This window comes from Actinia tenebrosa, unplaced genomic scaffold (assembly GCF_029948245.1).
Source record: "Actinia tenebrosa isolate PJP-AT-01 unplaced genomic scaffold, QUT_ActTen_1.0 PGA_scaffold13__45_contigs__length_12533684, whole genome shotgun sequence".
Classification (NCBI taxonomy): Eukaryota; Metazoa; Cnidaria; class Anthozoa; order Actiniaria; family Actiniidae; genus Actinia; species Actinia tenebrosa.
Window position 1 is genome coordinate 1,860,438 of NW_028292573.1, and position 12,985 is coordinate 1,873,422.

At 42.4% G+C, this 12,985-nt stretch overlaps 2 protein-coding genes across 2 annotated transcripts; one reads left to right on the forward strand and one right to left on the reverse strand.

The window, feature by feature from the left end:
• The first annotated feature begins 573 nt into the window (after nt 1-573).
• Nucleotides 574-4,139, forward strand: LOC148911590 (uncharacterized). Its single transcript, XM_089028933.1, has one exon. The coding sequence runs from the start codon at nt 647-649 to the stop codon at nt 3,782-3,784; it is 3,138 nt and encodes a 1,045-aa protein (XP_088885059.1). The 5' UTR covers nt 574-646; the 3' UTR covers nt 3,785-4,139.
• Nucleotides 3,828-5,520, reverse strand: LOC148911591 (uncharacterized). The gene has a single exon (XM_089028934.1). The coding sequence runs from the start codon at nt 5,518-5,520 to the stop codon at nt 3,997-3,999; it is 1,524 nt and encodes a 507-aa protein (XP_088885060.1). The 3' UTR covers nt 3,828-3,996.
• Nucleotides 5,521-12,985: the final 7,465 nt, after the last annotated feature.

Genomic DNA, 12,985 nt, shown 5'->3' on the forward strand with positions numbered 1-12,985 from the left:
GCTTTTAGGTTAAAAATAATTGAAATAATTGAAATGCGATATTGTTTTTCCTTACCAAATACTTGCAACTTGACCGTATCCACCAACGTATTTACTGATGGATTCTCTACATCAACTTCCATTTTGAACACATACGTATTTTTCAGTACGTCTACCTCAGAACCATCGAAATTTCTGCTCTGGTTCAGAACGTCCTTGATCGTGAGAGTAGCATACACAGGCGAGGAAAGCTTGCTTGCATTTAGACTGTATGCTGAACTTGAAACTGCTGCACGATTACTGCTGTACAGAAGACCTAAATTTTTCTGTGTTCTGGCAGGATCATTTTCCTTATACCTTGAGATTTTCAGTTGACTGAAGGGTTGCCCTTCGAGGTCGATCGTCCATGTTAGTTTGACATTAGTACTGTTTTGACCGAGTACAACATTTTGGAAAGTTCCAGGTACTGTTATGGCTTTCATACAGTCTGTAAAACGATTAATATAAGCACAAACTTATAAACTGGATAATAACGATGGGAATCAAGACTGAGTTTAGCTTAAATGTACTTACAAAAAATTGGAAATAGCGCAGCGCGGTTATTACGTCACGAAATATGATACCTTTCGCGTGACTCAGACAAACAAACCATCTCAGTAGAAGAGGAATGACTGCAAATATAAATACTTCGTATCTAAATCCACTTAAAACAGCTACAAACTTGACTGAAAATGATGGAGTTCCTGGATCCAGGTTTGATGCTGACCCGGGAAACTATACTGTCTACCAGTTAAAGCGTTGGCTTAAATGCAGAGGCCTAAAAGTCACTGGAAAGCGTAGCGAACTGCTCGCACGTGTTCAGGATTGTATAAACGCTGGAAATTACCGCATTCTTGATCCGAGTATAGATGGAGGTAGGTGGCTCGATATTAAGGTATCCAAGGAATACAGCAAGGACGGAAAAATAATCAAAGAGCCAAAGAATAAAGTCCCTGAAATACCTACATCGGGCTGGAAAAACTTTCCATCCAATGACATACCGGCGCAGTTCAACTATGGACACGTTTATTTCTATGCTTTAGAATCGCTTCCATCACGATCAGAAAGTGAAGTCGTAGATCAAACGTCTGATGATAGTGATGATGAAGCAAAGGGACACGGACTCGGACATATGACTGACAAGCCTTTCAAGAACGGACGTAAATATGTTGACTCTGGCTTCGTACACGACGTTACTGACAACAAGAACAGTGATTATTATTTCCTTCGCGCGCACGTTTGGCCCTCAATGAAAACAGATCTTCCTCACAACGTATTGATAATTTTATCGATTCAAAGTGGCGCAGTTATACATGCATCGTGTGAGCCATGCAAAGCGTCAGAACTTGGCCGATGCAGCCACGTAGTTGCGGTTTTGCTGTTGTTATTAGACCACGTCAAAGAACACGGACATATCGTAACTACACCATGTACTAGCCAGGAGTGTTCATGGAACAAAGGAAAAAAGAGAAAGAAAAATCCCAAAAGACTCTCAGATGCCAAATATCCCTCCAAAAAAAAGAAAACACAAGTTCAAGTTATAGATTTCGATCCACGACCGCCTCAATACAGACAGGTAACATCGTCAATGACCAATAACTTTGTCTCTCGGCTACAATATGAAAATGCTAAGACCGGGAAAATTTCTATGTGGACGACACAACTGAAGGTTTCATATAATGATTACTCAGTAGACGATATTTGCTTGCCTTTGTTAAGAGAGAAGGTAGAAATCCTTGTTAAGAACTTAACTCCCTCATCACTCACCCAACTTTCTGACACAGAGCAACAGAGCCAAAGTGAAAAATGGCACTCTGAGAGATGGCTTCGACTAACCGCCTCCAAATGCCTTGAAGCTGTTAAGATTGGAAAACTTGTACTTGATGGATCCAAAAGTGCAGCCAGTCGAAGTGCGAAGTTTATATCATCTTACAAATGGAATATGGAGAGTGAAAACTACCAGTCTGTTTGGATGGCAAGAGGCTTAGAAAATGAAGCCGATGCTATATTGAAATACCAAGCTCAAACAAAGCATCAAGTTGTGGCATCTGGATTGTGGGTTAATCCCAAATACCCCTGGCTAGCATGTTCTCCTGATGGTCTTGTGGAAGAAGATGGTTTGCTAGAGATTAAGAGTCTAAAGGTTTTTCATGATCACACTATTCAAAGTGTGATCCAAGAGTCTGTTCTATCACAGGAAGTCATGAAAAGGCAGTGCTTTTACATAAAAGACAACGAATGTCTTTTAAAGCACAGTCATTCATATTACTATCAAACACAAATGCAACTCCTTGTAACAGAAAGGAAGTATTGTGACTTTGTATTGTATGCAAAGGAAGGTCCAGTGTCTGCTGAGAGGATTTACAGGGACGAATCATGCATATCAGACATACTACTCTCCCTTACAGCTTTCTGGACAAGAGTAGTTGCACCTGAAGTCTTTGAAATGAGGATTCCAAGAGATCTTTTGCCATTCGTGTTATCACATGATCACACATATGCTTCAGTTTCTAGCAGCGGTAGCTGTTCAAGCTACCCAACCACATGCACTTCTCCTGGCAGTACTAGCTACCCAACCACATGTACCTCGTCTGGCAGTACTAGCTACCCAACCACATGCACTTCTCCTGGCAGTACTAGCTACCCAACCACATGCACTTCTCCTAGCAGTACGAGCTACCCAACCACATGTACCTCGTCTGGCAGTACTAGCTACCCAACCACATGCACTTCTCCTAGCAGTACGAGCTACCCAACCACATGCACTTCTCCTGGCAGTACTAGCTACCCAACCACATGTACCTCGTCTGGCAGTACTAGCTACCCAACCACATGCACTTCTTTTAGCAGTACGGGCTACACAACCATGTTTGCTGCATCTAGCACTAATCTCGTCATTTTGCCTTGGGGGTGTGTCACATCAGGTGGGATATCACTTACGAACACTTGCCCCATTGACAACTGGATCATGATATTTCAAAGTTTAGCAAAGTCGAACAGACTAAACCTTGATAATGTATATGGAGGGGGTGCTATTATTAAAACCTCATTGCATTTATTAGAACTTCACCAATATGGTGATGCAAAGGTTGCTGTAATACCACAAGCAGCAGCTCAGTTCAACAACTCTGGTGATATTGATTTGTATGGAAATGAAGCAGATTTTTTTTTGCTGCTTCTGAAGTCAGTCTTGACCACTGAATTTATATCAACTTGTGGTCTGCCTAACTGCCCTTCACCAGTTAAAATCTATAGAACATGCAACATCAATCTTAGTTGTTGTCCAGGTATAACCACATTTCAAAGTGCCTTTCATGAATGGCTGAATCCAAGTGTTTCCCTCTGCCGAAGAAGATTTCAGAACAAACCACTTACAGGCATTCCTTGTTTGCAAGATACTGTCACTGATTGCAATGGAAAGCAATACCTTGCCTGGTACTGTTCTGGACTGCGAGCAAATTCACCCAGACAATTTGTTTGCTTTAATAATGTCTTTGTCTTTTGTGTGGACTTACTCAGTAGAGCAGGTCATCTAGAATGGGAAGATTTACCAGCGACCCTTGTTATCAATTCCACCCAGTTATACCTTCACAGTGCCACTTTATGGAATGAAGGCCACTACATTAGCATCATAATTCATCATGGCACATGTTATATTTATGATGGACTTAAAGAGCACAGAAATCCACATTCTGGACTATCAGTATTCAAGGCAAGCCCAATGGGATATAAACTAAGCCATGTTATCTATGCTGCAGCTCAGTAATAATCTAGAGTACACTTTGAATAATTATGAATTAATAAATTGATGAATTAAGAAATAAGGATTTTTTATAGAGTGATTGCAAAATATACCAGTCAGTCTATATTAGTTACAACCTGTGTAAATGAGTGACTCTTCTATTTACATTATGTACATGTTAGTAAAATATGACAGTCCTGAAAGTGAAACTTATGTGTATTATTATATGCATGTATTTATTTACAAAGAACTTCTTGAAAATTCACAAGAGCACAGGCCACAACAACCATTTGAGTGGCAAGCGGTGCAAGGCTGAGGGGAATTTTTCTCCCTACTAGTTTAAATTGTTTGAGTCTTTGATTAAAACGTTCAATGTGAATTCTTGCTTTGGCAATTTTTCTGGTTTCCAACTCCTCTTTAGCTGTCAGAGACTTTCTTCCCTTTAAAAAGGCTGGGATTTTGAGTTTAACCTGCAGGGGGTTAACTAAATGTTGGACAGTAAATCCCCTGTCTGCAAGAATGACATCATTTGGCTCCAAGTCTTTGAGGATGCCACTTTCTTCAAATATCTGCACATCTGAGACGTCCCCTTCAAATAAATCGGACACAAAACAAGCTCCACCAGTAGGGGTACAGGCAATAAGGCACTTGAAAGTATTGCTGTGCTTGTAACTTGAATATGTATTTCCTTGCTGGGCAAAGTTTCTGGAGGTTTCAACTCGAAACTCTGTGCAGTCTATACTACATCGAACATTTTTGATTGACTTGAATACTTTTGGAAGGAAACGTCGCAAAAATTCCTTGGTAGGAAAAATTATTTTCTGCATTTGGCGGAATATCTTGAACATTAGCTGAATGTACGTAGTAAAGATGGTCCTGATATGGGTATCCTTTATTTCCTTGTCAGGGGTACTTAATAGGTGCGCCAGTGTTTTAATGTTAAAGCCCATTTTGAGTCTTAGGAGGCAAATGAACAGTTTCTCTCTGGATGACCATTTCGAGAGACGCCGCGAGCACTTAACTTTTATAACTCGGTTTCCTTTACAACCCCAAAATGATATTGTGTCCAAAGGACAAACTTCGTTCAAAAAATCGTAGAGGATGTCAAACTGAGACGAAGTTAGGCCAACATAGTACTTCATTAGGTTGGGGTCTTTACTGATCACTTCATAAGAAAGATTACTTACAATTTTTATCTTTTCTTCTGGTAGTTTAGCTTGATTACGAAGAATCAATGTCTCTACCTTGATCGCCAACTCATACTTAGAGATATTAGTCTGTGTAGCCTTGTTATTACCTGGCTCGTTGTCTTCAATAATTAGTTCTTCCTCCAACTCACAGGGCTCGTTAACGGTGGAAATGCAATCTTTCTCGTTGTCTGAATTCGACTTCTTCAAACAAGGTTTGTAAATATCTCTTTCCTTTGGCGCCTTCCTTTTGGTACGGCAAGCTTTCTTGGTTTCATCATCTCTCAGATTGGCTTTGAGAGGGTCGGGAAACTCATCTGTTGGACCTCTTTCTCCAACCCAATGGAGAGCACATATATAAGTGTTTCTGGTAATGTTCTTTAGCGAAAACGCTTCTCGAGAACAAGCATTGATCCACCTCTGACAACGCTCGAGGTCTTGTGATGGCTTGATGAATGGAATGAAGATCTTTTGGCCCAATTTCTCCATTTCTTTGAGCGATTCTGGAAGTCTATCGGGGTATCTTGAATCACTATTACATCTTCCCCAGCAGCAATGTTTCGTACTGACCATTTTGTCAAAAAAAACGACGAGAAAATATAAAGAAACTAGCGAGCGTAATGAAAACCGCTTTACATTTACTATGACCTTTGTGTTCTGTTTGTCTGAGTCATGCGGGGGGTCCGATCTCGTGACATCTATTTTTAGTATAACCGCGCTGCGCTATTGAAGACAAAAAATAAGAATAAAACAAATAAGCAACTTCAGTCCAAACACAGCCATGTTCCTTCCTGATGAATTGAATATCTACCTTGAAGGTAGAGGCTATTTCGCGAGACTCAAAACGACATCCCGAAAATGACGTCACCTTCGTGTTCCGACGGATTCGTTCCGTCTTACCGACTCGTGACGTGACCAACAACAAACAAGATGGCGCCGATGTATCGTTTCTACGCAGTTTTCCTAAATACAGGAATCGCTCATCCATTGTCCTCTAGTAATTTAGATAAGTCATATGGTCATATCTTCTTGCTTGATGACTACCTCCAAGTTCCGTACAAAAATAAAGGTAAGATTTTAGGCAAAATGTTTTGACAGCAATTGTTTGCAAAATCGTAACAATGTTTTATTATTGTGTCATTTTGGTACTCACGAAATAGTTGTTTAAAACTTTGGACGTTACTTCGCGAGTTCCAAAATGACAAGCTTTTTTAAGCTCAAATTTTCTCTTAAAATTCACAACTGTATGTCGAAACTATATCCTTTTAGACTTCATTTTTTTTTAACGATTTACATCTATTTTCATAAGCATACGACCTCGGTGCTCCTAGTTGCACGCTGAAATTTGTTTTTTTCGCTGCCGTCAATCAAACCTAATCAGTCAGTAACTTTCATATTTTTAACTCGTGGATACGCGAAGTGTAGAAACGAGTTATTGGCTGTGGCCACACTTGGGCGTTTAACTATAGTTTAGCAGTAGTTTAGCTTAGTTAAATGACGTAATACAAACTATAGTTATACTCTTTCATATATGGTTAAACAACTTTGAGGTCACACATGTGAGGTTTAACCATAGTTACACCAAGAACGACTCACACTTCTGTGACTTATCAGTCAAAACACGAAAATGGCTGACAGAAGAATCTTGAGGATTATTCTCCTGTTATTCAAGCAAAAACGAAAAAGGACGAAATTTTTTATTATTTAAGGGTTATTCAGTCATCACGGCGATTTAGATTGCTTACTGTTTCAGTTATCGCACCTTTACTAAGACGTAACCGATACTCGCAGAGTGTGGATCCTTCCAAGACCTCAGTTCTGGTTCAATTCTATGCTAAATGAGTGTGTGTATGAACATGATCCGTATTGGCAACAGCAATTTCGAATATCAAGAAGTCCAGAAAACCTATACCTTAAAGAAAAATGTGAAATTAAAGGAAAACACAGACTACCGTGTGCTACGTATACGTTTTGGAGGGACTGATTTAATTGTCCCTTTATTGGCGCGACATACTTATTCCACTTACACAAAATAACCGAACCTAATTGGTCATTTTTTTCTTAATAGAATCTATACCATGGGTTGTACCTTAGTTTAACTTGGTTTAAGTTCCATTGTTTTACCTTGACGACCAGCATAGCAACTAACAATAGTTAATTAAACAGAAGAGAGGTCACATTGGTTTTGAAGTTAACAATTGTTAGAATTGGCTGAACTATAGTTAAACGCCCCAGTGTGGCCACAGCCATTGTGAGGGGTCTGAATATGCAAATGTGTCACTCACTCACTCACTAAGATGTTAGCTGATCGATAATTAAACGTTTGTCGATCGTCTTACGTCATCAGATTACGAATGTTACACGACTCTAACAAGCACAAAGCTCTTATATAATAGAGATTACTTATGATATTTACATGAGGAAACGAGATGCTGATGTTCCATGTGGGATGTATTTCTAGCACTTGTAGACGCCGTGGGGGCCCACTGTGCATGCGCATACTCGCAGCAGCAGTAAGGGGGACTCGCGATTGATGCCGTATATTTGCGGGTTTTACCCGGGAAATTACGAACGCGGGTACAGCAGATTTACGGAAATTCCGCGGTGTGTCCCTTACTGCTGCTCTGTTGGGTACTGCAAACGAAGTATAAAATACGTCATATATAATGGATACCATCAAAAGTATCAAGAACAAGACTGTGCGCAAACTTAGAACCCAGGTTCTGGACAGGTTAGACGCAGACTTTGCCTTTACGACATTTATGGAAGGTAATACGGATGAGACTATGACGCAGGAAAGAGCAGAACAGATAATCGACCTAATGCCCGAAGGTAATTACCGTTTGGAGTTGACCTTTATAAAGTATCTGGACGGGGAATGGATTATTGAAAGGGGCCGCAATCCCATTAGAGCGTCTGGTAAAAAGAACCTGTTCGTCTTAAGTAAGGCTACCAACCCGGGAGCATTAGAAGGAATTGACATATTATTCTATGAGGTTGCTTACCCTGTTACAGTGGTAATTTACGGGGCGTATGAAATGCCCACGCCAGATGTAAAGAAGTTACAACCAATGCGACATCCTGGTAACTGTGTTGGTAAGTTAGTCCGGGAATTCTTTGAAGATGCTTCCCGTGGTGGTAAGTTAACCTTAAAGCGCCGAGAAGCCATTCGAAAGTGGGAGCATTCTACCCGCAAGACTGGAGGAACCATAGCCAATATTAAGAAGTTGGAAGTGGCATTAGAGCGGCGTATACACGTTAAAGATATCACAGACGGGTTTATTTACTCTGGGACTCACAAATATGGAGGTAGAGGAGCTCCTATTGTTATCTACCAACATAATGGGCACGCTTGGCGGGAACTAAGGTTTCCTAAGAAGGTTAAGACCTCAGTCTACAAAGTATCTCCGTTAGCAGACTTGGTTCATGAGAATTCCATCTGGTTAATGGACGCAGAAGGTAGGCAATTTATGACACAAGACGGTACTTTGTATAGACCCGAAATGGAACAGCTGAAGATAGACAGCGTTTGTGAAGACCTGGGTGAAGATTTTCCCGAAGTATTAAGTTCTCGTTCCCTGGACTTCTTAGCCGCAAAGAAGCGTAATGGCTGGAAGCCGACTCCTAGCGACCTTCCAATTCCAAAAGCCTGCATAGAACATGGTCACGGAGGTCTTTGGAATATGGAATACGACGAGGACGAGTATGTCTCGCTGGATATGAAACATTGTTACCCTGCGTCTTTCAAAGGCCTAGGAGATTGTAAAGAGTATTATGACCGTTACGGACATCCGGGCAGCCAATTCTTTAGGGTAGCTTTGGATGGTACGTACGATGCCCCAGCGACAGGATTCGTTAGATTGACCAGCTGGAAGCTAAAGGAGGGATTACATCCCATAATTTACGCGTGGTATGGGAAGCATCTGCAAGAAAAGGAATGGATCCCTGTGCCGCTATTAAAGTTCCTTGAAGAACGGAAACTCCTTACGTACGCTGCTCATGAGGCAATATTATGTCGTCGGGAGTTTACCAAATGGCTGCCAGAAGACAATGCTACCGCCCGCATAGTTATTGGTAAGTTCACTCAGGGCGCAAAGGAAGGGGAGAAGCACATGCAACGCCGCTTAATCACAGATAAAGGAGAATTAAGCTTCCTCGTGCAACGAGCTCACGACCAAGGTTCAATGGTGTCAGTAGAGAAGTGGGATCATTTCACAGATTCCCTGCAACAATGGAATGCCTTGTGTTACTATCAAGACCACAGACCGCAGTATTACCATCTGCGTGCTAGCATGTTAGCTTACGCCCACATTAATCTCTTAGCGATGTTGCTGCGGTTTGACAAGGAAGACATTCCAAGAGTAGCTACTGACTCTTTGTACGTCAAACCTGCAGTGCTTGAAAAGGTGCAAGAGTTCTACACCGACGACGAATTAGCAGAAAGCGGGCAATGGAGGGTCAAGGACGAAGAGATAAAGGCCTGGCGAGCAAGAGTAACCTACGACGGTAATCATACTAAAGGAACGGTAACCCCGACTGAGGAACCATTACCAAGTGTCACAGACCCCATTTCTTACCACCGCTTCTCTTATCTTTACGGAACAGGAGGCAGTGGTAAGACTACCAGAGTCCTGCAACTATTCCCTAAAGTAACCGTATTAACTCCTACACATCGTTTAGAACGCGAACTCGCCGCTAAGGGCTTTGAAGCACAAACTTACCACAGTTTCTTTCGTTGGAATGGCACTAAATGGGTCCCAGAAGCTATTCATGATATTCCTCCTGTCATCTTATGGGATGAAATCTGTACTGTGCCCTTAGAAATCCTAAAAGAGTTCGTAGACTTCCTAAAAGGTAAGTGCCAGGTAATCTTCGCAGGAGATCCTTGCCAGCCACCCCCAATAGCAGGGGAAATGCCCCACGAATGGTTAAAAGGAATGGTAGATTACGCAGAGGAAATTAACACCGATTACCGTAGCAAGGATCAAGTAAGGAACCTCAAAGCGGAACTAAGGGGCCTTACAGACGCTCAGCAATGTAAAGTACTCCGTAAGAGAGTACGAGCCAAGTCCTATCAGGAATTCATACAGGCCTGGAACCCCAAAGATGTTGTCTTAAGTAGTAAGCGTGCTTCTCAGGCCCGTATTCAAAAAGATCTGTTAAATATTCACCGCGAAAGATTCCCCACTAATCTCGTACCCGTTTGCTATAAGCCCCGAGATACCAGAATGCAGAAAAGAGACGTACGGGTACCTGGCACTGACATTACTTTAGAGAACGCAGTTACCCACGATAAAGCCTGGGTGCAAATGAAAGACGTAGAAAGGATTACTTCCCACCCCGATTGGAGACTTGGTTACTGCATGACGGTACATAGTGCCCAGGGATTAACCGTAAAAGAAACGATGTGGATCATAGACCAGCGTTTGTGTTGGAGTAACTTAATTTACACCGCCGTAAGCCGCGTAGAATACGCCAAGCAATTGAAAAGAGCTTGGGGTCCGCAACTGCGTTACGATAAGACCCCAGAAGACGTAGCCAAAGAGAACATTACGAAGAAACTCCTTCGCTACAAGCGCCACGACGAAGAAAAAAATATGACGTTCGACCTATGCGCGGACGACGTCTATAAGAAAGGGGCAAGGTGTGCCAAATGTAACATACCTCTACTATGGAGGTTTGACCCGAATGACGATCAGCAGTTCTCCGTGGATCGTATAAATAATGAACGCGGGCATTGCAGAGGTAACGTAAGACTGACATGCCTAGAGTGTAATCGGGCGCGCGGTGCTGCGCTACTCTGAGTCTTTGGGGACTATGAGCAGCTCTTCCATGACAAATCCACGACTTGGGCCATTTAGGTAATACAACACGGGTTGCCCTTCCTTGGTGACGGACTTTGAAATCTCATACGTTTCCAAAGACCAGTTAGGATCCGTGGCTCTCTTACTGCCACCTTCGAGTTCCCCCGGCTGATAGAGGTATCTGACCACTATGTTGCGGGGTAGCTTTTTTTCCTTCAGTCCGACCGCCCTCGAACTTCTGACGTAGGACTTGTGTTCCACGTGTTTCTTTTTTATGGCATCTCTGGGTTTTATTCCCGTAGCCCTGGCCGCCTCGTTGTTCAAAGCCGCGACGACCTGGGGGAGCCTCTGAGTCCATTCCCTGTTGCGTTTGGAGGGATCTTCCAGCTCTTTCCAATACTGGTACCCAAAGAGACGCTCGGCCAGGGTCTTATTAAATCTTTCGACGATGCTTTGACCCCTGTGGTACTCAGCTTCAGCTCTTCTAATCTTAGTGTCGTGGTCTTTCAGGGTCTTAGTAACCACGCCCATGAACTCTGTCCCCGCATCCACTTGCAGCAGCTTAGGCCATTTCAAGACGCGCTTATAAATCCTACCTAGGGCTTCTGCGACTTCCCCAGAATCCTTGCTGGTTATGGGTTCGGCGTCCTTGTATCTGCTTGCGATATCAACTACGGTCAAAGCGTACCTATAGGTCTTCTTTCTCACCTTGTCGTGCGGTAAGAAGAGCAAATCCGCCTGATGAACTTCATTGGGGGCATTTACGGTGAAGCTGGGCCTGGGAATGTACTTAGGCACGGGAAGATAAACCTGCCAGAGGGTTTGTTTTTGTAACCAGTTCTTAGCCGTTTCATCTGATACCCTGGCCGCGGTCGCGAGTTTTTTAATAGCCGACGCTCCTTTCCAATAGCCTTCAGGCCCATAGTAAATCCTTTTAAGTTTGTCCTCAGTTCGGCCCATTATATGAATAGAATCGCGCTTCGCTTGATTCAAGCGAAGGATAAAACAAGATTGATCTTACATCCATTAAAATCCACCGTCTTTCCGTCCACTTTAATGGTGATGTTTATGCTTTCCACCAAATTAGACAAGTCATAGCTCAAAGAAATGGGGGTGTATTCTACCAGGTCAAATGGATTACCTTTGGGTAGAAACTTGGACATAAGAGAAGACTTTTCTCCATTGTCGTAACTATGGATCAAGTCGCAATAGACTTCGTAAGAGGATGCGACTTTCCATTTTACATCATATGTACTGCCGTTATTTATCGTGGTACTAGTAAGACCCAGGAGTTCTACCAATGAACTGTCCTTCAAATTAGCGCTTCCATTATTTTTCTTAAATGTCATTTCATGGGGTAATCCTGTGGTAAGAGTATATCCATGCTTTGCTAGCTCCTTAGCCAGTGTTATAGGTGTGTATTGGGAATCTGGTATTTTTGGTTTGGCGGCATTGTCAACGACAAAGCCATCAATTAAATTATACCAAGAATTGTACAAAGAGCAACTAACCAACCGAACCCTTTCCGCGCGGATGGGAGGATTCAGATAAGTAGTAAAGTTATTCTTGTCGCTTTCCAAAAAGACGATCATTATAATAGATACGCCAAGGCCACGCCTCCTGCCAGCCCTGCGACTCCTACGAAGACCAACTCACTATTTTTTTGTTTCTTAGAAGGCTGGTAGTAATTCTTAAAGTCAGGCTTCTTTAACACCACTGTTGGGTGCGCCTGCGAATAAAGTTTGAAGGCGTAGTCTGTGTTTTCGAAGTTCTTATCCGCCTGCATTTTGTCTTGGTAATTCTTATCCAACCAATCCCTGTAGGCTTGTCTTTTTTTATTCCAAGCCGCCACGTCCCGCTGATATTTCTCCAGCGCTAAGTCGTGCCTTTTTCTTTCGGCGTTAGATTCTGCGTTTTTATCACCGCTAACTAATTTATCCAGATATCTACCGCCATAATTAGCTCCTGTAAATGCTAAAGCTGCAATAACTCCACCTGCGACTAAGCTAACCATTATATGTTAGGCAGGTACTTTTCCTTTCGTAGGTAATCCTTTAGCAAGATAGCCCCGCCTACGGCAGCGGTCATTTTAGCGAAATTAGCGAAGCTCTTGCTTGGGTCTTCAGTAAAGTCTTCTTTGAGCACTTTCTTACCAACCCAACCAATACCAGCAACAATAGAGGTAATGATAGCTGCCTCTTCAACAGTTTTCAACAACGCGGTCGACATTATAT